General features: G+C 46.5%; 3 protein-coding genes across 9 annotated transcripts; 2 read left to right on the forward strand and 1 right to left on the reverse strand.

The window, feature by feature from the left end:
• Positions 1-639: 639 nt before the first annotated feature.
• On the forward strand, positions 640-20,834 carry GALM (galactose mutarotase). Of its 4 annotated transcripts, none has more exons than XM_005508735.4 (8): positions 640-1,021; positions 1,444-1,598; positions 5,071-5,277; positions 6,701-6,782; positions 10,603-10,744; positions 10,843-11,017; positions 11,498-11,609; positions 15,897-20,834. In XM_005508735.4, exons 1-7 carry the CDS (start codon positions 826-828, stop codon positions 11,573-11,575), a joined length of 1,035 nt encoding a protein of 344 aa, XP_005508792.2. In that variant the 5' UTR covers positions 640-825; the 3' UTR covers positions 11,576-11,609; positions 15,897-20,834. The 4 variants fall into 4 exon arrangements, with proteins under 4 accessions (XP_005508792.2, XP_005508791.2, XP_005508794.2 ...); XM_005508734.4 differs by having other exon boundaries at positions 649-1,021; positions 19,795-20,834; XM_005508737.4 differs by lacking the exon at positions 10,843-11,017 and having other exon boundaries at positions 649-1,021.
• Positions 15,622-21,874, reverse strand: SRSF7 (serine and arginine rich splicing factor 7). The gene is made up of 9 exons (XM_065059092.1): positions 21,741-21,874; positions 21,242-21,422; positions 20,922-21,098; positions 19,962-20,036; positions 19,780-19,881; positions 19,395-19,448; positions 17,320-17,364; positions 16,707-16,742; positions 15,622-15,934 (listed from the first exon to the last, which is right to left on the reverse strand). Exons 1-9 carry the CDS (start codon positions 21,766-21,768, stop codon positions 15,880-15,882), a joined length of 753 nt encoding a protein of 250 aa, XP_064915164.1. The 5' UTR covers positions 21,769-21,874; the 3' UTR covers positions 15,622-15,879.
• GEMIN6 (gem nuclear organelle associated protein 6) lies at positions 21,525-27,782 on the forward strand. Of its 4 annotated transcripts, none has more exons than XM_065059097.1 (3): positions 21,525-21,660; positions 24,721-24,866; positions 26,540-27,782. In XM_065059097.1, the coding sequence occupies exons 2-3, from the start codon at positions 24,739-24,741 to the stop codon at positions 26,913-26,915; spliced, it is 504 nt and encodes a 167-aa protein (XP_064915169.1). In that variant the 5' UTR covers positions 21,525-21,660; positions 24,721-24,738; the 3' UTR covers positions 26,916-27,782. The 4 variants fall into 4 exon arrangements, with proteins under 4 accessions (XP_064915169.1, XP_064915167.1, XP_064915166.1 ...); XM_065059095.1 differs by lacking the exon at positions 21,525-21,660 and adding an exon at positions 21,836-21,952; XM_065059094.1 differs by lacking the exon at positions 21,525-21,660 and adding an exon at positions 21,902-22,036.
• Positions 27,783-27,981: the final 199 nt, after the last annotated feature.

Here is a 27,981-nt window from a genome sequence, read left to right on the forward strand (position 1 = left end):
CAATACCCATTACCCCTCATCCTATCGTTGGGCACCACTGAAAAGAGTCTGGTCCCATCCTCTTGACACCCACCCTTGAGATTTTTATAAGCATAAATAAGATCCCCTCTTAGCCTTCTCTTCTCCAGGCTGAACAGACCCAGCTCTCTCAATCTTCCCTCATAAGAAAGATGCTCCAGTCCCCTAATAATCTTTGTAGCTCTCCACTGGAGTTTTTCCAATAATTCCATGTCCTTCTTAAACTGGGGAGCCCAGAACTGGCCACAGTACTGCAGATGCAGCCTCACCAGGGCAGAGCAGAGGTAGAGAGAGGTGGAGGAGAACATCCTGTGACCTGCTGGCCACACTCTTCTTAATGAACCCCAGGTACCATTGGCCTTCTTAGTCACAGGGGCACGTTGCTGGCTCATGGTCACCCTGTTGCCCACCAGAACTCCCAGGTGTCTTCCCACAGCACCTTCCCTCCTTCCTCCATAGCCTCCAGCCCAGGAGGCCCTGATAGCTATTGCCTTCCAGGGACATTCCGCAGCTCTCAGGGGACCTGCTTTAGCAGGGGGGTTGGACGAGATGATCTCCAGCGATTCCTTCCAACCCCAACCATTCTGTGACTCTGTGACATCCGCAGCACCTCCCCAGGCTCCGCCCCCTTCCTCCGCGGCTGCGCTGGCCGGGCCGGGCCGGGGTGGCTCTTGTCCGGCGTGACTCTTCCCAGCCCGGGGCCGCCATCATGCGGTTGTGGTGACTGGTCTTTGCTCCCGGCCACCGTTGCTTCCTCCTCAGCGTCTTTCGCTGCCGGCGGTGCTGAGGGACAAATTTTGGGGAGCAATGACCGAAGTTAAGCGAAAGGTGTTCGGGCAGATGCCCCGGGAGGAAGGAGGAGGAGTGGTGGAAAAGTTCGTGTTAAAGTCGGACAGCGTGAAAGTGGAGATCCTGTCCTTAGGGTGCATAATCGCTGCTTTGGAGACAAAAGGCAGGGATGGAGAGTTTTCAGATGTTGTCCTAGGCTTTGACACTTTGCAAGGTGGGTCTAAATCTGTCTCTTAAAAAAAAACTCAGGCAATTTAAAAATTATTTTCTGTTTTATTGCCACATGATCACCTTCTAAGGGTCCCTCCAAATTGTGGGCTGAATAAATACAGCTCCTGCTGCCTGTCCTGTGGTGGGCAGGGAATGGGGCACTGGTGGCTCTGGATTGCCTCTTTAATTGGGTGGCTCTGTGTCACGCTTTAACCGGCAGTGACAGAGGCCTTTTCTGCAAATCTGCAGAGGATAAAAGATCACATAAGGCTGTTTTAATAAAAGATGCACGTGACTAGTGAGCTGTGTGTCCTGTGAAATGCTGGGACTGCAGTCACCTATTTAGTAGTGGGGGAAAGCAGAGAGAGACACCTCTGGGTCCTTGAGCAATCCTTCCATTTAACTGCATGCTGTTTGTCTGGCCAGGTTACATGGGGAAGCACCCCTACTTCGGTGCTGTCGTGGGACGTGTTGCCAACAGGATTGCGAAAGGGAGGTTCACTGTGGATGGGAAGGAGTATCAGCTGTTCCTCAACAATGGGCCCAACAGCCTGCATGGAGGAGCCAAGGGATTTGACAAGGTAAAAATCAGGCTAATAGGTCCTGGTGTTCTCTGGCACACAGCCTGTGTGGTTATGGTGGAGGATATTATGTCTTCAGGAAGAAATTTTTCCTAATATCCAACTTGAGGCCATTTCCACTTGTCCTATCACTTGGCTACTTGGGAGTAGAGACCAACCCTCTCCATGCTACAACCTCCTTTCATGTAGTTGTAGACAGTGATAAGGTCTCCCCTCAGCCTCCTTTTCTCCAGGCTGAACAGCCCCAGTTCCCTCAGCCGCTCCACATCAGACTTGTGCTCGAGACCCTTCACCAGCTTTATTGCCCTTCTCTGAACTCTCTCCTCCAGCACCTCAATGTCTTTGTTGTAGTGAAGGGACCCAAACTGAACACAGTATTCAAGGTGCAGCCTCACCAGCGCTGAGTACAGGGGGACAATCACTGCCCTGGTCCTGCTGGCCACACTATTCTTGAAACACAGCAGGAAGTTATTGGCCGCCTTGGGCACACTGGTGGCTCATATTCAGCCAGCTGTCAACCAACACCACAGATCCTTTTCCAGCAATTCTTCCCCAAGCCTGTAGCCTTGCATGGGGTCCCCAAGTGCAGGACCCAGAAGGCTCTACAGAGGGATCTGGACTGGCTGGATTGATGACCTTGTTGAACCTCATAAAACTGGCCTCAGCCCATCAATCCAACCAGTCCAGATCCCTCTGTAGAACCTTCATACTCTACAGCAGATCAATACACTCACCCAGGGTTGCTGTGTTTCTTCTGCATTACAAGCCCTGAGGCCTCATGAACCCAATTCTGATGGGGTTGTCCTGGGGCAACGTGCTGCTCCCACAGGGCCTGGGTCTGGATGTGGTGATGAGGATGCAGCTTCATGCACAATGGAGGCTCCCGAGGTGCCAGCCGCACTGACCTGGAGTGGGTGATGTAGTTGTCCCAGTGCCAAAGGAAAGTTTCCTGGGGAGCAGTGATCCATGCAGATTCATTCACGCCTGTGGTGTCAAGGCTGTTATCTGCCCATAGTTCCTCCCAGAGTCACAAGGCCCTGGGTTTGCAGAAACTCAATGCTGCTTGCTTTTGACAGTTCTCCTGAGCACTGGGAGAACAGGGTGGTTCTGTGGGTTCAGTGAAGTTATTGCATTACCCCCTTCCATGATGCTTTCATCCCAGTGACAGCTTACCCTGGGCTCTTGCTTTGACTCACAGCAGTGGGTGACTAGATCAGGCCTGCAAAATGCCTCAGCATCACTGTGTCCCTTCCCCAGCCCTTCCCTGTCACCTCCTGAGACAAAATAACCTTTCCCTTGCCCCAGGGCACTCAACTCTTCCTATCTTCACCCAAGAGCTGCTGCTGAAGTCCAGATACCATCCATGTGCTAACAGTGGTAAGAGCAGCAGAGAATCTCCTCTCTTGAAAGCCTTACTGGTAACCCTACTGATTGTACAGCATGTTCACAAGTCTCTGAAGCCTTGGACTTTGTCAGATCAGTTGCATTTTTAACCAGCAAGTAGATGATCACAGAATCACAAAATGTCAGGGATTGGAAGGGACCTCAAAAGATCATCTAGTCCAATCCCCCTGCTGGAGCAGGAACACCTAGGTGAGGTCGCACAGGAACATGTCCAGGCGGGTTTTGAATGTCTCCAGAAAAGGAGACTCTACAACCTCCCTGGGCAGCCTATTCCAGTGCTCCGTCACCCTCACTGTGAAGAAGTTTCTTCTCAAATTTAAGTGGAACCTCTTGTGTTTGTGTTTATACCCATTGCCCCGTGTCTTACCATTGTTTGTCACTGAGAAGAGCCTGGCTCCATCCTCATGACACTCACCCTTTATATATTTATAAACATTAATGAGGTCACCCCTCGGTCTCCTCCAAACTAAAGAGACCCAGCTCCCTCAGCGTTTTCCCAGAGGAACTTACGTGAGTGTGCTACTGCAGCTGCATTCCTGGGTTAATATTTTGTTTTGTGAAAGGACATCCAGGCTGACAGGGAAAAATTCAGTCTGGAAAAGAGTTCACTTCTGAGCAGTGCAGTGTGAACTGGCCTCAGATCAGGATCAAACTCTCCTCAGCAGCCTCAGGAAAAAAGGGAGTACTGGGATGACTTGGCTGTTGTACCCCTGAAGAGGACAATTTGGTTTAAAATTTATTTATATACCCTGACCCTCTGTGAGCTGGAGCTGAAAACATGCACTCCTTTGCACCCAGGGCTTCCAGGCTGTCTTCTGCAGGCAGGTGATGTGATCTCTTCTGCTTCTTCCCCTTGCTTGCTGAAGGCACCCCAACTTGATGGGGACAAGGCAGTGACACCTCTCCACCAGGGCTTTCTGTCCTCTGGCCACGGGACATGCTTCAGCACCTGCTCAAGATCTCCTCCAGCCAGGTGATGGTCACTGTGCAGACAGCTGTGGTCAGCTCTAATGAAAACAAGACATGCTGACGCTTGGCTGTGACTGTCTTGGCCATCTTGTGGGTTTTTCCAGATCTTGGAGACCTCGGTGCTGCATTGTCTGATGACATGGAAGCTTGCAGCCACACTGCTGGGGAACTGGGGGACTTCAGAAAATAACCCTCTTAGTTTTAAAAATAGTGGTATCTGTATGCTTACTGGCCTTTAATAGCCTTTTCCTTTGAATAACTTAAATAGACACGCACATAAAAAACCACAGTGTCCCCACAGCAGTGACAGCTGCAGTCAAATTGTAGTTGGTGCAGGAGGACCTGCTCGGCAGCCTGGTTATCACATTTGGCACCCTCAGTTCCCACATTTGGTGAAAATGTTGGCTTTTGACAAGTGCCTTCTGTTTGCGATCTCTGCATAGGACATAAAGGGGCCATCTCAAAAGTGTTATCTAGTCCCTACCCCTAGATCTGTCCTCTTTGGTTAGATAGTGACTATTTCTTAAGTAAATGCAAAGTTCCAGAGCCAGAGCACCTCACCTTTTGTCACGCATCTGTCCTGCAAGGGGGGATACTTCTGCTTAGCATCAGATCCATAGCCAAGGTCAAACAGGCTGCCTGGGCAGCTAAATTTACAGTGTGCTGGCAGCTTGCTGAGGTGATGTTGCACACCAGGAGATCTATGGGAGGGGGAATAAGTCCAGCTGCGGGACAAAAATCAAATACATGGACCCTCTTAAACATGGACAGACCCCCATCAAAGCAAACTGCCTTATTTGTTTGGCTGCTCAGTGGAAAACTTGTTTACTGCTGCTGGCCCTGGCTGAACAAAGAGCAGGCTAGTGCTTGTGTTTTCTCACACTTCCCTTTTTCAACAAGGGCATATTGATTTTTAGTCCTTCATAGGGAGAAGAAGATGGTTTGGACTTTTTTTTCTTCTAGGAGTAAGGGCAGGAAAGATGATTGAAAAATTATTTGGTTTAGTGTATCGTTCCTTGAGTACCTTTTGTCCATTGGGTCGAGAGAGAAGGGCACCATGTTTCTCATTACTATCCCATCCATGGCACGCTCCTTGCAGGTTCTCTGGAGCCCCGAGGTCCTCCCGAATGGCGTCTGCTTCTACCGGCTCAGCCCCGATGGTGAGGAAGGCTACCCCGGTGACCTGAAAGTCTGGGTGACCTACATGCTGAGCGGTGGGGAGCTGTCCATCAACTATCGAGCCCAGACCAGCAAGACAACACCCATCAACCTGACAAACCATGCATACTTCAACCTTGCAGGACAGGTAAGCATGGGGAGGTGAAGCCCATGGAGGGACACTATGCAGGGGAAGGAAGCCTGGGGACCCATGGGTTTCCCGTGGGATCATTTGGACCAACATGCTGGTCTGGGGATACAGCAATGGGGGTTACATCTGTGCATCATGGGCTGCAAGCAGCCTATGAGCTGGGACAGGGCTGAATCACATAGACCCCAACTGAGGATGCATTATCCCAGTGCATCATAAACAAAGACAGCGCATCATGAATATTAACTCTCCTTTTGTGTGTAACTGGGAAGTTTCAATCTCTCCAACTCCCTTGGGAGGATTACAGAGGAGTTGCAGAACTGGTATGCCCTAGTAATGGACTGGCATTTCTTAGCTGTCTTCTGTTGGCGCTTCTGAGATAACATAATGAACTCTTACATGGATCGTGCAGCTGAGATCAGGGCCTGTAGTGCCAGCCAGAGTCAGTGCAGCTCCAAAACACCCAGGTCAAAATGGGGAGAAGAAACATCATGGAAAGGGGATGTGAGGCAGCCAAGGTTGCAGCGCGGGGCAGTAGCAGGGTGCAAAGGGCTCCCATACACCAGTCCAGTGTCCTGCCAACTAGACAGGCACTGTATTGCAGCTGCATTTTAGTCTCACCCTGTCTATAACTGGGCTTGGAGGAAAAGGATCAGGGAAATAAAATGTTGCTGGGCAGAGCAATAGGACGGGATGCTGCAGTCACACTTGACTGTGAGACTAAGACATTTAGAAGTGTTAGTGAGAGACATCCCAGGCCCTCCATGCAGTAGGTCTGCTCAGGCTACCGCCCCATTAATGGCTGTGCAGTTATTTTACCCTCCGTTTGTCCCCCAGTAGTGCAGTAATACCAACACCTACAGTATGAGACTCAGGCGTGTTTCCAGAGGAACAGGAGACCTTTGGGCATGAAATTGCTGCTCAGATTAGACAGTGATATGCAAGCTCAGTTTTGATCATGTTCCACTTCCAGCCCAGCAGGTTCCCTGACAGCATCTCCGAGGCTGCGGGAGAGCAAGAGGAGTGCAACCCTCCACGCTGCAGGAGATGAGCCAGGAGGATGGGTTGCACTTCCTCATACTTGCTTCCTTTCCCTTTTGCTCATCTCTGTGTGCTCAGCAACCAGTGTGTTGTGACTGGTTGATCTGCAGGGTGGTAGTGCTTGGCAAGGTGCAAGTTCCTACTGATAGTATCAGACCTACAGGATTTACAGCTCCAAGGTCCCATGCAGTTTTTTGCCTCTGCTGGTACCTTTGTCCTGTGCCCAAGGTCAAGGTAGGATTATGTCCAGGAGGTTCCACAGCCACTACCAGATCAGCTGTAGCACCGCCATGGTCAGCCGCTTCCCGGGTGTGCTTAGGGCTGTTGGAATGGTGAAAGGGCCACAGCAGGAATGCCCGTATTTTATATACTCCTGCAGGGCTCACAGGATATCTACGACCATGAGATCTCTATTGAAGCAGATTCCTACCTGCCTGTGGACGACACCAACATCCCTACTGGTGAGTGGCACAAGACCTGTGGCACATGGTGGAGACAGTTTTACAGATTGTGGGTACCAGGGAACCGTGCAGCCCAGCAAGGGGACACACCAGGACCCAGGGAGCCCAGGCACAGTAGGGCCCTCACCCATGGGCACAGTCCCACAGCACCTGAGCAGAGTGAGCAAAGCCAGATGCTGGTAACAGGGTCCGTCACCAGCCCCAGACCTGGAGAGGGCATAGACCAAGATTCATCCAGGGAGCACAGGCAGGAGCAGCAGGAGATGGGGCCAGAGGCAAGTGGGATGCAAGGCTGCAACTTGAGTCCAAGTGGCACATCCAGGAGACAAGTTACCCATAACACAGAACCAACGCATGTGCCTGTGGGTCCGTTGGGCCAGCATTTCCCTGCAGGCCAATCCATTGTTCCCAGGGCCATTGTTCCTAACCAGAGAGGGTCACTCAGCACTTTGAGAGCTGAGAGTGGCCTGAGGTTTGTCTGCTTTGCTTCCTTCAGCAGTATTCGGCCTTATCATACTTCTCTACTGGGATTTTCCATGTGATGCCAAGGTCTTACTTCTACAAATCGTATTTGCATAAGATCAGCTGATGCCCAAAGTCCACAGAAAGCAGAAGAATTCTTTTCTTAAGCCTCAGTAAAATGTGGGAGATGCAAGCAGCATGCTCCAGGCACAGGGCTGCTGTTGATAAAAGTGGTGGTACACCAGGACATGGTCAGACTCCCTGATCTGGAGGGCAGCTGCCAGGCAGCATGGAGCTCTAGAGCTGCTGTAATCTGTGATGCTTGAGAGCCCAGCATTGTCCTTCCCCTCACCAGGATGGGAGAGCTTGCACTACTGGCAAGCTACTAGACTTTTCTTTCCTGTCTTTAATGCTAAATGACGAAAGCCAGTTAAGGAAACAGCATGTTTTGCACGCTAAGCAGGTTAATTAAACAAAGGTAATATTGCTGCTGTCTCCAGCCTCAGTATGGAGAAGCAAGTTGACAGCCTCTTGTACCCAGTCTTGATTCTGGGGATAAAAAGCAGAACAGAAACAAGGCTTTCTAGTTTTGTTTTTTTCCCCCCACCACTTCCACTCTGTTCCATCCCATAAATGATCAAGCCACTAAATTAAATAATCTGAACAAGCTGGGACAGAGAACATGTTCCCTGTACACACAGGAGAGCAAGCACTGAACCACATGCACTTGACAACAGTCCCACTGCTGACAAGGGGGCCCCTTCTTTGGGTGACTTGATCCAACCCTCCAACCACGTAAGCAACTCTGCTGAGGTGCGGTAAGAGTTGACATAATTTCAAAATCAATCTGATACCAGGTTTTATTGTTTCTAAGAATGAAAGACATTGTTAAAAAAACAGCAGCTGTGTTTGGCTTAAGTTTTGAAAAAATCTAAAATAGATTAAAATAGTCAAAAAAGCAGGCTTCTAGATTTGCTCCTAAGTGATGGCTTTTTGTCCAGCTGGACAGGCTTAGAGGAATGGAGGCCTTTGGGGTGCGATGCTGAACCGTGGCAGGTGATGGAAGTGACATGGTGCCATGCTGGAGGTCTTGGGAAGACAGAGTAGCTGCGCTGCAGCACTGTGCAGCCAGTCTGGGGCATCAAGGCTGTGCTCCGGAGTGCAACTAGCATCGACAGAAGAGAAACTGGTTGTGGGGTGGGATATGTGTTCTGGTAAGCAGGGGCTCACTGGGCTCTGCTGGAAATGGCAGGTGTGTTTCCCTGAAGCATCAGGGCTGCTTTGCTGAGTGCGCCTTCTGACTTCAGGAGGGAGAGGAAGAGAGGCTTAAGAGGCTTTAAAAGAAAAGGAAAAAAAAAAGCAAGCAAGAAACCTTTGTAGCTCGACTGTCTTCTAAAACCAGAGTTAGTCTGTGTTCATGGACCAAAACTGCTGTGCATGCATGCATCGGCTTCTGCCTGGCGGAGTGGGTCTCCCAGTCCAGGTGGCTTTTGCTCAGCTTGATGTCATGCCCGGGCTCAGGCTGGGAAGAGCTTAAAGCCATACCAAACCTCTGCGTTGCTTCTCCCCACTGCTTTCACTGTCAAGCTGTATCACATCTTAATTGTGGCTGGCTTGCTGCCCCTGCTTTTTGCAGTTCTCTCTTGATGTTTTGGGTAAATTTAGCCATTGAAACTGGTAAAACTGTTTCTTTATTCTTAGCCCTGGAGTGAAGATGAGATTTGTGTAACTATCAGAGGCAGAGCCCGTGCATGCAGTGGCTGCTGTATTTTACGTGAGGGCCTAAATCAAAGTGATGTATATTTTTTCAAGGTGTTTTTCCACTCCACAGCTGAAATCAGTAAATGTGCTCCTTTTAGATAGGATCAGAAGCCACAGAACTGTGCTGATGTCAGGTGGAGACTGATTCAAGGTTTGGAGAGCAGAACTGGTGCAGAGCTGCAGCCCAGCTGGTCTCTGCAGCAAGCGGAGCGCAGCGCATGGGGCCTGCAGCGGGGCCAGGATGTCTGCACCACTGTCCCCAACACTGGCAGTTGTCTGCTGACCCTTGGAAACCTCCACCTTTAGAGAGGGGTAGAAAAATGTGACTTGAGGGAAAAATCCCCTTCCCTGTCCTTCCTTTCTCAGCTCCTCCATGGAACACCCCTTGCCTTTGGATTGTGCTGGCTGTGTTTTGCACTGTGTTTAGTATGTCTTAAGGCTGTTCTCACTGCAAGAGAGTTTTATCACAGGATGCTGTGTCCCCACATCAGGTCTTATAAAAAGACTTGAGAGAAAATGCTGGTTTTATGGTCTTAAGGTTTTTTTCCTGAAGCAATGCTTTGAGGCAGGAGGGGAGCAGTCCCAGTATACAGCCCATTTTCACTATTCCAGGAGGTGGGCCACCTCTATGGCCATCTCATCGATGTTTTTTCAGAGATCTGGGAGGATATATGAATATAAATTTTATGCATATATAAATATTAATAACTAATAAGTTTTGAGTTTATGTTGATTGGCTTCTATAGTTACATATACAACACCCCACCTTTGTTTTTTAGCTCCTTGACTTTGCTTTGTGTTGGCTCAGCACAGCAGTGTTGCCAGGGGCTACCACCTCTGCTGGGTGACGAGGTGGTGATGTCCCAGCCCAAGTCACAGTGGCCACAAAGCAAATTGCTCAAAGTGGGGCACCACAATGACACAAGGATCACAAAAATGCTTAAACCCCTCGCCTCACGAAAGTGAGGGATGTCAACCCTTGAGGGAGGTGATTCTGGCCCTCTGCTCTGCTCTGGTGAGACCCCAGCTGGAGTCCTGCATCCAGCTTTGGAGCCCTCAGTACAGAAAAGACATGGACCTGTTGGAGGGGGGCCAGAGGAGGCCACCAAAATGATCAGAGGGCTGGAACAGCTCTGCTGTGAGGACAGGCTGAGACAGCTGGGGTTGTTGAGCCTGGAGGAGACTCTGGGAAGACCTTGTTGCGGCCTTTCAGTACTGAAAAGGGACAGACTTTTTAGCAGGGCATGTTGTGAGAGGACAAGGAGTAATGGTTTTAAACTAAAGGAGGGGAGGTTCAGGCTAGACATAAGGAAGAATTTTTTTCCAATGAGGGTGGTGGAACACTGGCACAGGTTGCCTAGAGAGGTAGATGCCCCATCCCTGGAAACATTCAAGGCCAGGCTGGACGGGGCTCTGAGCAACCTGATCTGGTTGAAGATGTCCCTGCTCATTGCAGGAGAGTTGGACTAGATGACCTTTGAGGGTCCCTTCCAACCCAAACTATTTTATGATTCTATGAACCCTGCACAGGGGCCAGCACCACAGGTGTTTGCTGGCATGTGGGTGAGTGGCTGAAACTGCTGTCCTCCTTGCCCAGGGGAAGTCACCGCAGTGCAGGGCACCGGCTTCGATCTCCGGCAGCCTGTGGTCCTGGGGAAGCACTTGCAGAAGTTTTGCCTGGATGGCTTCGACCACAACTTCTGCCTGCAGCAGGTGCAGGCTCGACGCCTTGCGGGCAGGTAGGCTGGGACCCTGGCAGGAGTCTCCCAATCATGGAGCCACAGGGCACCTGTTCGGCCAGCCCCTTGGCATACTCCAGCAGCATTACCCTCCACAGGGCTCACCACCCGCCCACTGGCAGGACCATGGAGGTTCACACCACCCAGCCTGGCATCCAGTTTTACACTGGGAACTTCCTGGATGGCTCCTTGAAGGGCAAAGGCACCGTTAGGTACCCCAAGCACTCAGCTTTCTGCCTGGAAACCCAGAACTGGCCTGATGCTGTCAACAAGGTGAGCTGTCCCTCCAGCTCATGGGAGCTGCTTGGGTCCTGTGGCATGGGACCACAGCTCCCCATGTCTCTGGGGTGTTAAATATGTGAGTGGAAGCTGTTTGGTGAGGGGACACTTTGTAGACACCAGAACTGAGGCAGGCATAGGTCACAGCATCCTGCAGCATTAGACGGGGGTTGGCCAGTGTAGTGGGGACTGGTTCCACACAGCCCAGCTTCCCAAGGAGCCAAGTCTAGAGCAGAAGGCCTCACCAGGGCCTTGCCACATCCTCCCCACGCGGGCTGAACTCAACCTGGGGAGGACTCATGCACTCAGCCAGCTGGCAAGTAACTGGTGGTGGAGCACTGCTGCAGGAAATGCCCAGGGGAGCTGCAGGGGACTGCCCCAGGAAGGCTGAGGGGATGTGGCTGTGCCCTTGTGACCCTTTCTGGTCGCACGGTGTGTGCTCGCAGTCCCTGATGTGATGCTGCCTCTCCCCAGCCCCAGTTCCCCAACACCCTGCTCCAGCCAGGCGAGGAGTACAACCACACCACATGGTTCGTCTTCAGCACCACTTAAGGAAACGGCATGCTGACTCCTACCACTGAGAGGGGTAAGTGCCTCTAGCACATTAGCCAGAAATCCTGCTGGGTGCCTAATGGCACTTTCAAACCATCCTGGGTGATGCATCACATTTGGAACTTTTTTCCTCCTCTGTGATTTTCACCTGTGGCTTCTGCTTGCATTAACTTCTGTCACCACCTCTGCCACTATATGATCTGTGTAAAGGTCACACCCTCTGTCCAGCCGCACCCTGGGCATTAGGTTTTGTTTTGCAGTAAAAATGCACTGAATATGCCTTGTTTAGGGACATGGTATGTTGCAGCTCAAAATACAGCAGGCAAATATTGATAATCTTCATGTGGATTTTGGGGAATGCTGATAAAGTCGTGTTTTTTCATTACAATATGAGCTATTCCCAGCAATATGCTCTGAGTTGCACTGGCTGCTGCTCTCTCCCTGTCACTGACCTGTCCCACAGCTCAGTGTCAGCTCATCAAGGGGTGCCCTGCCCTTCCTACGCTGGACAACAGGGCAGCCTTTGCGGCCAGAGCCACCAGGTCTGACAGCAGCATTGCAATGGCACAGGTATGCAGTGGTCACCCAGAATAGCTTTGTGGAAGACAGCATGCTGGGATTATTGCAGCTGTCTGACCTAGTTCCTCTGGCTTAACTCCTATTTTGAAGCCAGCAGCAAGAGCTGCACAAGAGCAGAGAAGGACCTGTGAGTCCTGGTGGACAACAGGGTGAACATAAAACAGCAACGTGCCCTTGCAGCCAAGATGGCCAATGGTACCTGGGGTGTGTTAGGAAGAGTGTGACCAGCAGGTCGAGGGAGCTTCTCCTCGCCCTCTGCTCTGCCCTGGTGAGGCCCATCTGCAGTACCGTGTCCAGTTCTGGGCTCCCCAGTTCAAGAAGAACAAGGAATTACTGGAGAGAGTCCAGCAGAGAGCTACAAAGATGTTTAAGGATCTGGAGCATCTTTCTGATGAGGAAAGACTGAGACAACTGGGTCTGTTCAGCCTGGAGAAGGCTGAAAGGTGTCTTATTTATGTTTATAAATATTGCAAGGGGTGGGTGTCAAGAGGATGGGATAAGACTCTTTTCAGTGGTGCCCAACAACAGCACAGGAGGTTCCATCTGAATATGGGGAGAAACTTGTTTACTTTGAGGGTGACAGAGCACTGGGAACAGGCTGCCCAGAGAGGTTGTGGAGTCGCCTTCTCTGGAGACATTCAGAACCCACCTGGACACATTCCTGTGTGATCTGCTCTGGTGAACCTGCTTTAGCAGGTGGGTTGAACTGGATGATCTGCAGAGGTACCTTCCAACCCCAACCATTCTGTGACTCTATGATTTTCCATGCTACGTCTTGGTTGCTGAAGTGAGTGCGTCCATCTGTAGTGCTGAATATACAACCACAGGAGGAAAACTATCATCTTAATGTTGTGTTTCCACATGAAATATGTATCATCCCCAAAACCTTGTGACAGGGCCCTTTCTGATTAAAACCTCCATGTTTCTGAGGTTTCATAAAAAATTGGCACAAGACAGGGAGATGGCAGTGCCATCATATTAGGCAGCTCCCTAGGGACAGAGGGGTAGCCAGCCTTTGGGCCAGGCACCCTGTGTGAGATGCCACAGCCTGACTCGCCTGCCATACTACTGCTGAAGGGGCTGCACAAGTTGTGGCTTCCTTGGCTGCATTGCTGCAGGAATTTTCTTGCCCCCAGTGGAAATGCCTGGCCATGGGGCTCGCAAATGTGGCATCACAGTCAGTTCTACCACCTTGTCCCCCTAAACGAGCACCCTGCTACTCTCCTGTGGTGCCCCAAATGCATGGACATGCACAGTGGTCACACATTATGCAGCTGCAGTTCATACTGTGTAAGGGCTGGTATCATTTGGAGAATAACATGCGGCTTATCCAAGCTTGGTAAGTGCTGGGTTGCAAATCCTGGGTGGAAGCGATCACCCCTGTGAGTTTTGCCCATCGCTCTAGAGACCTCGGGTACTTGTGCCCCCCACCCTCAGCCAGGCTGCTCTGGTACATACACCCTGCCCAGAGGTGCAGGGCCCAGGGGCACAGCAGCAGCAGTCACACAAACACACCCTTGTCCAGGCATCAAAATCTCATAAACCCTGTGTGGGATTTTTGGTGAAATCCTACCAAACTCTGGTGAGAGCTGGAGCTGTGCAGCCTGTTCCAAGGATGACTCCTGCAACACAGCCACCCTCTGTTTTGGTCACCACAGCTGTGTGGAAGTGCAGACACCAGATCTGCCACTGCTCTCCTTCTGCCCCTCAGAAGTGCTGGTGGTCTTTTGCAATGGCCACAGCGATGGGCATGGCCACCCCCACCGCAGGCAGGGCCACCTGGCAGGCACAGCCCTGCCTCCTAGCTCAAGTTCTCACTGCTAAGCCTGGGTTTAGAGGAATCCAGGCTCCTCCGCTCCAGGTTCCACAGTGTCCCTGGATACTGAAAAACAGGTACCAGTACAGCTGTCACGTTAGTCTGCAGGTTTATTGTGGAACAGGTTTGCCTTAGGAGTACAGAAGAGAAAAAAGGTGATGAAATGCCAGAGCAGCGACTATGTGTGCCTCTCACCAGGTATGCTAGAAACTGGGCAGGTGATGCACAACCCATAAATGTTCCAAACACAAGTCACAGGAATTTGGTATTTCTCCTAAATCAGTGCAGGGCCACGTGTGTCATGCTCTGCTCTCCCCATGTGGCAACACTGGAATTCAACGGATATTGCACCCAACACATGAAACACTAAGGTCGAGGTAGAGCCCAAGCACCACAGCAGCTGGAAGTCAGCCTCACCAGACAGTGGTGCAGCATGACCGTATGTGCAGAATCTGGACTACTTACTCATACGATGAAAAAGCTCCATGAAGTCATTAACAAGAAACCTGTTTTTTGAAAATCACCAGTTACCCAAGGTGTGACTGAAGTTCCCCTTGTAATTTTTTTTTTTTCATTTAAGATGCCCTGCTGTGGTTTACATGTTGGAAGAAAACTGCCATGACAGATTTCATAAGAAGCCACAACAGGCCTCGCTTTCCATTTCAGTGCTTGTTTAATGCCAAAATTGGCCTTTATTTCTGCTAGACATCCCATTGCACTAAAAAAATACTTCTCTCCTCTGCCTACCAGTTTGCTTGCTCAGTCTAACATTGCTTCCAGTCCTTCGCTGTGATCTGTGTCAACGAAGTACCTTATCATGCAATTCTTGAGTACAGAATGAAGACAAACACAGAGTTTGACATACCTATACACAAATAATTAATCCTGCAGGTGGGTAAGAAATTAGCCTAACTCAACAAAATAATCTCCAGGATCTGGGCTTATTTAAAACCATACCAATTTTTTCTGAAGCAGGTTAGAATTCCTGAGGTCAGCTGTGAGAATCTTTAAGGAAAGTTTGAGTGAGCTGCAGAAAGCCTAATAAAAGCTTGCTCTTGCTTCTCACACATTTTCCTAAGGTCCATCAGAAAGTAGGTCAGATGACCTGCTGTCTTCCCCCCAAAAAGGAAAACATGCCTTGAAACATTTTAAGAAGTTTTTTTTATATTAATAGCCTAAAGAACTAAAAAAAGCAACAAGCAAACATAGCAATCATCAAGTTATTAATGACTTCTATTACGTTTAGAGGCTTCTGCAGATGTTATTCATTTAAAAGATGTCAAGTGTTTTGAATAAAAGCTCATCCTTAATTTTTTGGGCATCTGATACCACAACTAGTCAAACACCAGAGAGTAACCTTTGCCAAATTAAGGAGAAAAATGAATGCCCGCTAAATATCATAAAGGAATAAGAAGGGCATATGCATATTTTTAGACATCTGCAGGCAGAGATGGATTTTAAATTCCTTTTCAAAGAAAGCAGAAACTGATCCTTTCGCGAAAGACCATTAAACAATAAATGCAAAAAGTGACTAGTTTGAGAAGACCCAGGTAGTAGTCATTCCCATTTTAGACATTTTTGATCCATGTTACATGGCACAGTTAAAATTACCCAAATACTAACAAGAAGCAGCAGGGTTACTACAGAGAAGTTTAGTTAAAAATACACATTTTATTTCAATGTGCCAATAAAAAAGTCCCACATTTTCATATCACAGGAAGTTAATTCATACAATAAAAAGAGACCTGTGCTAGTCTATTGGTGTGACTAACTCAGAAGACCCAGATCATGCCAAATTTTAGTTGATATACTCTTCTATCTACATTCTTACATTTACAAAGACACCACAAAATCCCTTATAATAATGTAAGCAAAATAACTTTCTTCCTAAAAGATTAACGTCATAACTTCAATCCATTCTTTCAGGACTTGCACTTCTTTGAGGGCTTCCTGATGGTGAACGACTGAAAGGAAAACAATCCAGAGTTAATGTTTCAGTAGTCATTTGCGATTCACAAATAGAGGAAAAAGCAACAGACACCTAGACCACTCTGGCACCCTTTAAGCACTGGCTGTTAATAAAATAACCAATCACTATTGACAAAGTTAATGGGTCGATTTATTTTTAGAGATAATACATTTATTTTATTTTTACTTTCGCATTTTTGCATTTCTCTGCTGTTATTTTTTTGTAATGCAATTTAAATGTGATCATTGTAACTAGGGAAGAAAATGCTGCTGATTCTGTGACTACACCTATATGCATACACACACAGATATTTACCAATTTATTGGGGAAAAAAATATTTACTGCTGTTACTTGGATTATAAATCTCAATCTTCCATTCCTGACTTCTATGCCAAGTTACTCCACACTATTCATCCCAAATCTTACTGTAGTTTTTAATGAGACTCAGAGCGAATTCTCATATTAATTCTGTGCTTTTAAGCTCACCAGTAGAAAGACTCTGTGCAATAAAACTGTTAGTGAACTAAAATGAACACAGGACCAGACAAAGGCAAGATGTAACACTGCTACATAATCAGTATCCCGAGAAATTATTACCACATATACATTACCAGATATAAATCCACAATCACAACATTATTTTTGTCAAAGGTATCTTGGCAAAATACCTTTCCAGTATTTTCCTACAAGCAGCAGTCAAACTCCTCAGCAGATACTAAAAAGGCATCTCTACAGAATCTATGTTATTAGTAGGGAGATCAACATACCTTCTCTTTGGAGATGGTGATCGGGACTTTGACCGACTGTCAAAACAGAATATCATCAATGCAGCTTAAAGGTCACATGGAACTTTCAGATATTAAATAAAATAAGCATCTTAGACAGCAATGGAATTATTAAGGGAATCTAGCCAGAAGCTCTTTAAAACACCAAAGTTTTCAAATCAACTTTGACATGGATTCTCAGTTCACTTAGCATGGAGATTAATTTTAAGGAACTGTCTTCAGTAAACAGGAAAACAAGGGGTGGTACTGAGGTGAGGCTTTAAGAAAATAAACATCACAGATTTCTGCTGTTTTATCAACAACATAAGGCTGAAGCCCTTTATATGATGGATACAAAAATAAAAGAACTGAACACAAAACCACAAAAAAAATCAGTAGTATGTTGGAAACTACAAACACTTAATGAAAACAAAGAGATGGTAAGGAACATATTCCAAATAGCTGCAGGGGAAATTTTATAATCTCAGTCATACTGCAAACAGATTAGCTGGGCACCCATGTTTGGGGGATTTTTTTCTGAAATACCAGGCGCTGTTCATCATGCAAACACAATAGTGAATTCTAGATACTACTGCAAGTTTATCTCTATACTTACCTCTTAGCCGGTGAGCCAGATTTTGATCTGCCATGAGACCTAGACCTAAAACAAGAAATAAAAGCACAGCTCAGCAGGAAAGCTAGTAGCATGCATGTTCTGACATTTGAGACAGCAAGATTCACACTAAATGTGTAAGAATTCTCATGTTAGATAGAATCCTGCAAGTTTCCAGGGCTTTTCCGGGGAAGTTTTAGGAGAAAACTTTTCAAATGGATGCTGCACATGTTGCTCTGTACTTTGGTGCCTGGCTGATGATTGGTGTTTGTGGATGCAGGTGGCAGGAATACATAAACAATCCAAATCATGACCAGTATTTTCACTAAGCTAGTAAAAAGCCATGCTCTAAACTTGAAAGTTTTATTAGGCCTGAGTGATACCTCTATAGTTGAAACTGGCTGCAGGCAGCATGTGCTTCCAAATATCTTCTCCTCAATGCACTTCATCTTATATATGCACTTGCTCAAAGTATTTTTAAAAATCTGTCTCAACCATTGTGAAAAGACTGTTAAAAATGTGTCTTTAAGACCGCTGTACCGTAAGAACACTAATACTGCCTAAAGAAAAACTTAAATTTTTAGGTTCCCAAAGGAAGTGTTCTACTTTCCACATCCAAGGCTTTCCACAACAACTTCATGATGCACACTTTGACACTGTCAAACCAGCAAGCATCATGTAATACTTCTTTAGTCTGTCTTCCTTACGAATCAAGAGCCTGTCTCCGGGTAGAACACATTCCTTTGATTCTTCTGTAAAGAAATCATCTTTCAATTGCCTCATGTGGAAGCTTAACAGTAACTTCATTAGAGTTAAGTAGCAATAGTCCGCCACTTCTCTGTACTTGTATGTCTATAATTTCCTCTGCCTCAGTCAGTTAATCTCTACTTACAATGAAAGGTGTCACACAATAGAGTCTAGAAATTTCACTAAGCATCCTTTACACTGATGAAACGCTCCTGGTACTATAAAAAGAAAACAGTGGTGGTAAAATCAAGATGTTTTTATCTTTGAGAGCCTGTTGACTGTAGCTCCTTTCTGCTCCTCACTGATAGCGAACAGTGATGAGCCATGATTAAGTCACATTGGAACAACTGGTGTTAAGAGTCAACACATTTTAGCAACAGGTAGAAAGAGCGCACCTGCATCAGTCAAGGGCATTGCTCTGCTGCCTCAGGGAATTTCCCTTCTATTTTTACTAGCTTCTGGATGGTTTCTGTGAGTTTCTGCTCTTAACCAAGCCATCTTTTGGTCTCCCATCTCACCATTCCCTAAAAACTGTCATTACTTGCTGCTTCGCTCTCAGAAAATGCCACCACCACCTTTCAGCACTGAATCTCCCATCTTCAGCTGTAGGCTTTTCAACTTGCTGCCTTCAGCTAAAGCTCTTCTTTATTTGTGTTTTCATGGTTGAGTATTATGTTATTTATTTCAAAGACGAGCCATCAAACCAGAATGGTAGGCCCATGAATGGGCTGGGGCAAAAGCAGTACCATCTTCTTCACAGGAGAACTTCAATTTACTCTCATTCTCCTACAACATCAACCAACCTATGTTAGCCATGCTGCCTTGCCAAGGTTGTACAAACCACAAGCTGCATTTGCTTACTATGGAAGGACTGAACTACAACTTAATGAATGACATCTTGTGTTCTTTTAAAATGTGATCGTCACTCTTATGGCACATTTGTTGGTACAAAATAATTCTGACAGGTGTTTATCTAAAATTTAATTCAGATTCTACAGACTGACACTGTGTTACTCAACAGAGCTGGAAACAGCTGTAACGCTGGTGGCCCAAGCAAGTCTGTCACAAAGACAAAAAACACACAAAGACAAAAATACCCAACTCTTTTATGATTAATTCCAAATTTGTTTACTATATTAGCTGTTAATGCAACCTGATCAAAACAGTACTTGTCATGACAATCGGGACCTAGATATCAGTAATATGTAAAACAATGAAAAGAGAAAGAACAGTCTTTTGCACCGCTTTTTAAAATGACAGACCCTAAGTTAGTGGAGAGAAAACATGGCTTTTTCTGAAAATATAAACAGCTATCATGGAAGAGATCTTACCTGCTTCGGGGCCATGTAACAGATCTGGATCTAGATCTGGATCTTGATCTAGATCTGAAATTTTAAAAATTAAGACAAATTAAAACAAAATCAAAGAATTCAACTCAACCAGAAGTGATGACAATTACAGCACTGCTTAGATTAATGTCTACATGTTGCACTTAAAACCTACATGATCATTAGACATTTCCTCAAAACTAATTGTATCACCGTGCCTGTAAATACAACTAGGATTATCAGATACTTCTTAAAGCACACTAAAGTAAATTTCTAGACGTCAACAACTTTTGAATCTGCTATCAAATACCTTTTTGAATCCCTTAACTAAAATGAAAACAACAACAAAACAAAACAACACAACCTATTGAAAATTACTAATAATTACCTTGATCTCTTCAAGGAACCCGATCGGGACCGGTGAGGAGACACAGACCTAGATCTACGAGGAGAAACAGACCGGGACCTGCGATAGGAAGCTGACCTAGACCTGCAAAGAAGCCAGTTAAAAAGTTGGACAGGTGTGGCTTTTTCTAAGCAAAAAGGAATAAAACACAAACTTAAACACACCTCCTACCACGACTCCGACTACGTGACCGAGAATACCTTCTGCCTCGGGACCTTGAACGGGATCTAGACCGGGACCTGGTTTTAGGTTAGAGAAAACAGGTATCAGGAAACAGCTGCAGAAATCAGTACACGTGAGGCCCTGCTGAAGTCAAAACTGATTTCAGACAACTAAAGAACTAGCATCTGTCAGTTGGAAAAAAATCTCTGGGCCTACTTGTCTTGAGCATTTTACTACCTAGAAAAATGTTAAAAGCTGAATTACATTGCAGAATTACATTAGAATAGAAAACACTGTAATGCGTATTTAAAATAAACCTTGCAAGTCTGCAGGTCGACCCTCTTTGGCCCAAGGTCTAGTAGATCTAGACGATCTAGAAGTATCTATAGCCGATCGCTGCATCTAGGTGTTCTCTTCAATCTAACGACGATCAAACTGACAGCCCAATGAGCCAGGGTGAGGCTTGATTGACGCAAGAAGATTTTTCTAGGTGGGAAAGTGGTCAATCTGGTGTTCCTCTTTCTAAACCGGAGGGGGCCCCCAATTGAAAGCCAAATTTACTGTTACGGCGATCACCGTCTCAAATTTTCTGCCCTTAAAGAATAAGGTGAAGCTACGTGTAGATGGCTCGAGGGGATCTGGCCTCTTATGCTGATCACCTCAAGGTCTAGGAGGATCTTAAGTGTCGGATTTGCAAGGCGCCTCAGCATGAAATCTTAAGGCTCGTGACATTCTGAATCAAGGCGACTGACTCAAACGAAGAAACCTGAAAGGTTTTGACCAGGTTGATTATTAAGATATTAACATTTGATAGAAATAGCAACAAATTGTAATATAAACCTATACATTTATTCTAGCATTAAAGTTTAAAGAAAGCTGGTGTAACATTCTGTTCTTTGCTAACGAGAGCTACACAAAACTGAACCGGTCAAGCAACCCAGCCACCCTGGCCCCACATGTACCTGCTCCTCCTTCGGCGACTATAGCGATGACAATCGTAAGCATAGTGGCCTTTCTCACCACACTCATAGCATCTGTCATTAGGGTCAAAGGGGCGCCGTGCAGGAGGCCTGTCGTAACGGGAGCGACGAGGCATCCCAGTCGACACTTCCACTCTAACCCTGGAGCCACATATAACCCTGCAACAAGTCCATGATGGCTTCAAGTTAATTGCTACTGCTCATGGCAGAACCACAAAAAAAGAGAAGAATCGGAGACAAAACCCCGATTATCTCTCTTCTCTTATAACCAGCTGTAGCAAACATGTGAAATGCGCACATACTTCCCATCAAGTCCACGGACAGCATCCTCAGCATCCCTCGGGTCTTCAAACTCCACGAAGGCAAACCCCGGCGGGTTCCTCGCGATCCACACGGTTCTCAGGGGCCCGTAGTAGCTGAAGGCTCTCTCCAGCTCGCCTTTGCCCGCGCCCGTGCCCAGGTTTCCCACGTACACCTTGGTCTCTGCCGGGAGCAAAGCCGCTGTCAGCGCCAGGCCAGGCTCGCGCGGGATCGGCGCCCCCGCCCACCCCGGGGGCCGCCATCTTGTCCGCGCGGCCTGCTCCCCCCTTCACCACGAGCAGCGGCACGCGCGGTCGCACCCCCTTCCCCACGGCCGCTGACGCAAAATGGCGGCGGCGGCAGCAACGGCCGCCTCGCCGTCCTTCCCCCTCGCCGACGGCCGGCCGTTCCGCTCCCCGTGGTAAGCATCCCTTCCGCAAAGCTCCCTCGACCTGCCCTCCGCGCAGCCGCCCGCCACTCACGGCGCTCCCGGGAACTCACCGCCTCCATAGCGGCCGTAACGAGACATCCTAACGGCTCCGCCAAACGCCTTCCCGCGCGCACGCGCCGCCACCCGCGCCTGCTCTGTCCTCTCCGCTCTCTCCTCCCCTAAGCGGCGCGCGCCTGCGGCCTGAGGCGGCGCGCATGCGCGCGGGGCGGTGGCGCGCACCGGGGACAGCGCGGGCAGTGGGGCACCGGTTGCCACGGCGACGGTAGGGTGCGGCCGGCGGCGCCTGAGGCGGGCGGGGGAGCGCGGCATGGGCCCCCGCGCCCATCGTGGCCTCGGGGGGCGCCCGGTAAGGGCTGCGCCAGCGGAGGGAGCTCCCGGCAGGGGCCCGTGAGGAGGGATCGGGATCGCGGCGGGAAGGAGCCCCCGGAGCGGAGGGCAGCAGCGCCTGAGAAGCACCGTTACCCCGGGGCGGCGGGAAGCGCCTCAGGCTTGTGCCGATCCTCCCGCTTGGGAGGGCGGTGCAGCGATACCAGCGGAACTTGTATTTACGACTTGATCTGTGCCAGGAGCTGCCACTGGTGTAGTTACTTGAGTTGAGAGCGGTGCAGCTCTGGGTGACTGTGGTTGAGGTTAAATTTACGGTGGGAGAGCTGCAGTAACCCCCCACAATAGTGAGCTGTATCTATCAGATACGGCTTAGATGACAGGATTAAATACTTAAGGGCTTCGTGGTTCAGAGCAATTAAATAACTACAGTGGCCACAATGGGGAAAAAATCCATTAGATACTGAGACTAGCAAGAATGAAAACTGAAGAAGTTTGGAGTATTTTGCTCGAAAGGGACTTTGAATACACCACTCTCCAGTCTGTGATCCACAAAGGGAACCCCTTGGGAAGCAGTTTAGACTGCAAACAAGTAAAATGTGCTATGCATATAAATACATAAACCAAACCACATTCCTTGTTTCCACTACATTTTTTTTTCAAACAGAAGCTTTCTAATTGTGTTTTTCGCTCTTATAGTGAAAACAATTAGATTTGCTAAACCGTGCTTTCTAATCAACTGAAAGAAGACAACTAAATACAGTGTGATAAACTATTCATAAATAATCCCCATAGCACTGTGGAAGTTGAATTGAAACTTAAGATACACAAAAAAATGAAATTATCTCCTTAAGCCTGCAAAATAAGGCTATGTAATTTTATATTCTTGATATTTTGTCTGTTATGCTCACAAATTCATTGCATGTTCGCTTTCACCTAAATTACTGAAATGATGGCAGCTTGTTTGCTTCATCCATAGGAAGCTTTTCATTAGTAGTGTTAAAATAGAGTAGCTTTTGCGGATGAGGTGCAAACCAATTTTGTCACCATGCACAGGAGAACTTGTAAAGACAACACAAAACCAGGAAGCAAAAACCTCTTTGTTTTCATGGACCAGATACACACAGCACGTGTTTATACCTGTTTATGCACACTTTGCTTGAGGAGGTTGGAGCTGAGGTTTTGTGTACTCAAGTTAGCAGTCTCAGCACTACCAGGAGCATTGGCAAAAACATGTGAGGCAGAACACCAGGTGAATTTAAGTGCTATGCACCCCACCTCCTTGTTTTGCAATCTGGCTTCATATATAAAGACTATACGTAATTTACATGCACACCCATATTTATAAAACACTCCTGAAACAGAGAAATAAACTTAACAGCACAGTCAATTATATTGTTAAGTGGCATTCTTTATATTATCAGTGCTGGGGAACACTGGGGATCATCCTCCGTAAGTGCTCCCAAGACTGGATGCTCTTGCGTTGCTTATATTCACATAATTATTACATATGCATTACAATTTTTGAAAATTTTTACATACATCTATACTAAGAAATAATTGATGATGTTAGTTATAATTGTTTAGTTTCTTACTTGCAATACATCTATGAATTTGATAAACATAAACTAAGAACTCTGCTTCTAAACAATGTATCACATAATCTTCTGTCTCCCTCTTGTCATGCAGAAGGATCTAAAACTTGAAAAATATCCCCTCATTTTGCAGGTGGTCAGAAAACATTTATCTCATGTCAGTTTGTTAACTTCTCTTCACTCTAGATCTGAGCATTTCCCTGCCTCAGAAGCCTCGAATTTAGTGCTTTAAAAAGCCCTTAACTGTGGTGGGAGAGGGTGTTGTGTGTCAGCAGGAAGCGGCGATCACGCTGGGGAGCGGCAGGGGCCCGACTTCCAGTCGCCCTCGCCAGCGTCGGGAACCAAGCAGCAGCAGACACCGAGCCAGTGAGCGGGGATACGGCTGCAGGGCCAGGGGAAAGCCAGGTTTTTCCTGTGGAGGAAAATATATCAATAGGAGGGTGATGGCAGCACCAGAGACTCTGGAGGGACACAGGAGGAGCTGCCTCCAGTCCTTTGTCCTCCCTGCACTGCGATGCCCCCATCTCTCTCCAGCCCCTTGCGGGAGGGATGCTGGGATAGAGAGAAGTGCTTGTATGGCCCCAAGCTGAGACTGAGGTGGCTTTGCTGTCATGATCAGTAGTGCTTGACCAGTCATGACCAGTAGCTTGCTGCTCGCCCGACTGTAGGAGATGGGGGCAGAGCAGGAATCCAGGTGGATAATGCTCATCCCCAGGCAGTGGAAGGGCTTGGACCCACGGGGTGCACCAGTGCAAAGAGCAAAGGTGGTGAACTTCTGCCCTCAAGGGACAGTGCTCCTGAAGGTTTTGCAAGAGGGCAGAACAGTTAATGGAATGTTTGATGCAACGGGAAATTGTTAAGTTTGTAGAACAGTGAAACAGTGATTTTTTGGGGCTTCATTGTGTGTCTTTAAAAACAAGTGAACTGGGTGAGAAATCATAGAACTGCAACCAATATGCAAACCACTTGTGTGAATGTTTGCTTTTAGGAAAAAACAAATTGTGCTTAAGACAAATCGGAGATCTTTTATTTGGAGACAAACTAAGTTCTGGTGTGGAGGGCAAAGCAAGACAATTCATTGCTCCTGCTAATTGCTCTGGTTATTTTCTAGGTTCTGGATGTAGGAAATATGAATGACTGGCAGAGAAAAAGCCCTCTAGAGTGGGAAACATACGTGAACAAAATGGTGAAAGTTGCTGCAGTTGAGAAACATGAATATGAAGGATGGGTCTTAACAGTTGATCCAGTTTCTGCCAGGTAAGTACCAAAGCTTTTATTTTTGTAAAGCTAAGAAAACAAACGTGTTTCAGGAAAGGATCCCAAGACTGAAGCAAACTTACTTGGAGCAAAAACTGCACGTTGGGGCTGTGTGTCGTGTTTTTTTTTTGATTGGCAAGGCCTTAGAGAAATAAATATTGTAGCTGATGAAGCCAGTTCACCTAAATCCACTTTAATCTCACTCGGAGGACTGATAAATTTGGGGAATAGATAATATCTGGATTAATGCTGACTTCATTGTGGACTTGAGGTTAGTACTTTAAATGATACCCATGTGTTTAGGACTACTTTTAATAATATACCAAGCCCTGCTTCACAAAGAGGGCGGGAATGTTTTTAAAGCTTTGGGTGTTGCAATCCTTACCCTCTTTCCAGCATTCTTACATTGATGCCTTGCTTTACCCTCCTGCTGGGCACCCATGAGAGTGTAGAGGCTGCTTTGGAGAGGAAGCAGAGAAAATTAGCAAGGCTATTTGACAGAAAGTGGTACCACAGGTCTCTAGTATCTAAAGTGACTTGAAAAAAGTGTTTGAAAGCCAGAACACACCAAGGAATAGGCAGAAATTTGGCTCCTTGCTGCCAGAGCTTTTTCATACCTTTTTAGTTGTGAGCTTGTCCCACATCAGCACAAAATGGAGGCTAGAAACTAAAACATCCAGTTTCTGATGTGTTTCAGAAGAACTGGTTGTTGCTTCAACACTGGAGTAGCTCTGATACACTAATCTTCTCTTGGAGTTGCTTATAATTTTGATAGGAAAGGTGCATGCAGCTGCGAGTGATTCTGGGGATGGCCCAGGCTAAAATCAAGGCATATTTCATTACAAGTTTCCCAAAAAGTCATTACTTCCACCAATGGTGGCAACAGTAGATTAGCGAAGTTCTGGCATAAAATTCTGGAATTTTTCTTCTCACAAGAGGGAGGAAATGGTTTCTGATCCTCTTCGTTGCTATATGGGGAAGAGATCCTAGAAATATAACAAGCTGCCTTCCTACCTGTATTTTAGGACTTCTGGGCTGTAAGTACCCTTGGGAAAAGACCAGGCTGCTACAACTTGAGCCTAAACGTGCTGTGTTGTGTTCTCATTGTAATACTCAAGCTGTAGTTTTCAGTTAAGAAACTAGCAACACACATTAAAAAAAAAAGTATATTATTCTAGCAACATTCATTTTAAAATATGCCTATTATTCTAGTAATGATAAATTATTAAATATTAATTATTTGTCATTAAAAGGTTCTGATAGTTAGCTGCCACCATTGCCTTCAGCATTTAAAGTGCTGAATGTATGAAGGTATCATTAGTTTTGACTGCGGGAAGACTTAAGGTTCTTTAGCAAGGTTGGGAATGCTGGACAAAAATATTTAGATTCTCAGCCCTAATTTTAATGTACACTTTGCTCTTCTGAAGTAATGTTCTGCTTGATGGTATATAGAGTCATTTCAATTCAAAGCCACAAGTTCCATGCAGAGCCCCTCATTTTCAGTATTTTAAGGGTGTAGCAGAATGTTTTCAAGAAAAATGCTGGATACTCCATACTGCCTAAATATCTGGGTTATGCTGATGGTAATGAGCACTCATCACCAAGAATCTCTGCTTGTGTTTCTCAGTTTTCAGTTAAATACAGTGACTCATACATCCTTCTTTCCTTGGCAGTATTATCCTTGCAGCATTCCTGGACAATGAAAAGGTGTCCATAACAGTTGTCTTGGGCCATGCTGTGCAGGAGGTTGAAATACTGAAAGAAGGGGATGACAAAATGAAGCAACAACTTTCCTGCATATTTGCTCCTGAAGAAAGCAAAGCCTACAGCCCAGAGGAACTTGAAAAGAGGAAGAACAACCTGAAGACTTGGCTAGAAACAAACCACATCCCCATAACGGAGCAGGGTGAATCAGGAAGAACACTGTGCGTGGCAGGGCTATTAACTATTGACCCACCATACGGCTCAGAAGAGTGCAGCAGCTCTAATGAGATTATTCTGTCTCGAGTTCAAGGCTTGATAGAGGGCTATCTTGAAAAACAACAGTGATGCCTGCTGTTTAAAGCAGTTGTCTTTAGGAGCGGTGTACCCACCTTATTTTAGGAACTGTCCTGGATATCAAATTCACTATCTGCAAAATTGCTGGGTTTAGGTACTTTTGTCTGATTTTTGTATGTTAAGAAAGGGATGGAGCAAGTAGTATAAATTTAAAGCAAAAAGCATTTTCCATGCACCATTTTTTATTAAAAGTAATCCATTGGATAATGATGACGTATTAAACTGATATATCAGTTTATCAGTATTAAGCTGATAAATCAGTTTAATAAGTATTTTTTGTAACAGTATTGTGAAAGGTGATGTATGATAAATTTAAACTGTGTTTTCCTCTGCCTTTTTATTTAAATAATTATGTAGTGTAGTCAAGTTTATTTGAACTGCTTCCAGAATTTGTTTTTCAGAAAGAAAATTGTGACACTACACAAACCAGATGAAAAATTGTTCAAAAAGCTTCCCCCTCCCCCAACTATTTTCTTGCTTTAGAATATGAATTATAATGTAAATCCAAGTTTGTATAATCATTAGGGAAAGTTGGCAGGCAAATAGGTGGTTTTAAAAACATTCTCATCTATACTTGTTATTTTAGAGCAACAGTGATTGGAAGACCTTCATTCTGTAGCAAAAAAAAAAAAACACAAACTTCTTGCAATTCAGTAAGTTTGTGTTTCTTACTGCTTTGATTTTAGCTTATGGCAACACACAAAGCAAGAATCATTATGTGATTATTCATCCAGTCAGCACCCATTTCTCTCTTAGTGTATTGATTTGTTGTTTTATGAGGTAGCACCAAAACATGTTAGCATGCTCATATGCATTTGAAAAGCCTGTCTAACCCTTGTTAATAAAAGGCTGTCATCATTCTTGCTATAGTTTATTTACAATTACTTTGGATCCTCTACTGCCCATACACCATTGTGTGTGTCTCCGTGAAAAGGCCATCAGATCCCAATGCACGAATGTCTCTACTACTCATCTGGATGAGGGGATAAATCAGTGCCCCAACTCTGGGCCACCAAGGACTAGTCAGGATGTATTTGGCATGAGAGCTAGCGTCAAG

Source organism: Columba livia, chromosome 3, assembly GCF_036013475.1.
Source record: "Columba livia isolate bColLiv1 breed racing homer chromosome 3, bColLiv1.pat.W.v2, whole genome shotgun sequence".
NCBI classification, from domain to species: Eukaryota; Metazoa; Chordata; class Aves; order Columbiformes; family Columbidae; genus Columba; species Columba livia.

Coding starts and splice junctions, on each gene's coding strand:
- GALM (XM_005508735.4), top strand. CDS start 826: ATGACCGAAGTTAAGCGAAAGGTGTTCGGGCAGATGCCCCGGGAGGAA. Junction 1,599..5,070: donor GAGCCAAGGGATTTGACAAG/GTAAAAATCAGG, acceptor CGCTCCTTGCAG/GTTCTCTGGAGCCCCGAGGT. Junction 10,745..10,842: donor GCTCGACGCCTTGCGGGCAG/GTAGGCTGGGAC, acceptor TACCCTCCACAG/GGCTCACCACCCGCCCACTG.
- SRSF7 (XM_065059092.1), bottom strand. CDS start 21,768: ATGTCTCGTTACGGCCGCTATGGAGGCG. Junction 20,037..20,921: donor AGTCGCCGAAGGAGGAGCAG/GTACATGTGGGG, acceptor ACCTAAAACCAG/GTCCCGGTCTAGATCCCGTT. Junction 15,935..16,706: donor TCACCATCTCCAAAGAGAAG/GTATGTTGATCT, acceptor TTTTCCTTTCAG/TCGTTCACCATCAGGAAGCC.
- GEMIN6 (XM_065059094.1), top strand. CDS start 21,998: ATGGGCCCCCGCGCCCATCGTGGCCTCGGGGGGCGCCCG. Junction 22,037..24,720: donor GTGGCCTCGGGGGGCGCCCG/GTAAGGGCTGCG, acceptor GTTATTTTCTAG/GTTCTGGATGTAGGAAATAT. Junction 24,867..26,539: donor GTTGATCCAGTTTCTGCCAG/GTAAGTACCAAA, acceptor TTTCCTTGGCAG/TATTATCCTTGCAGCATTCC.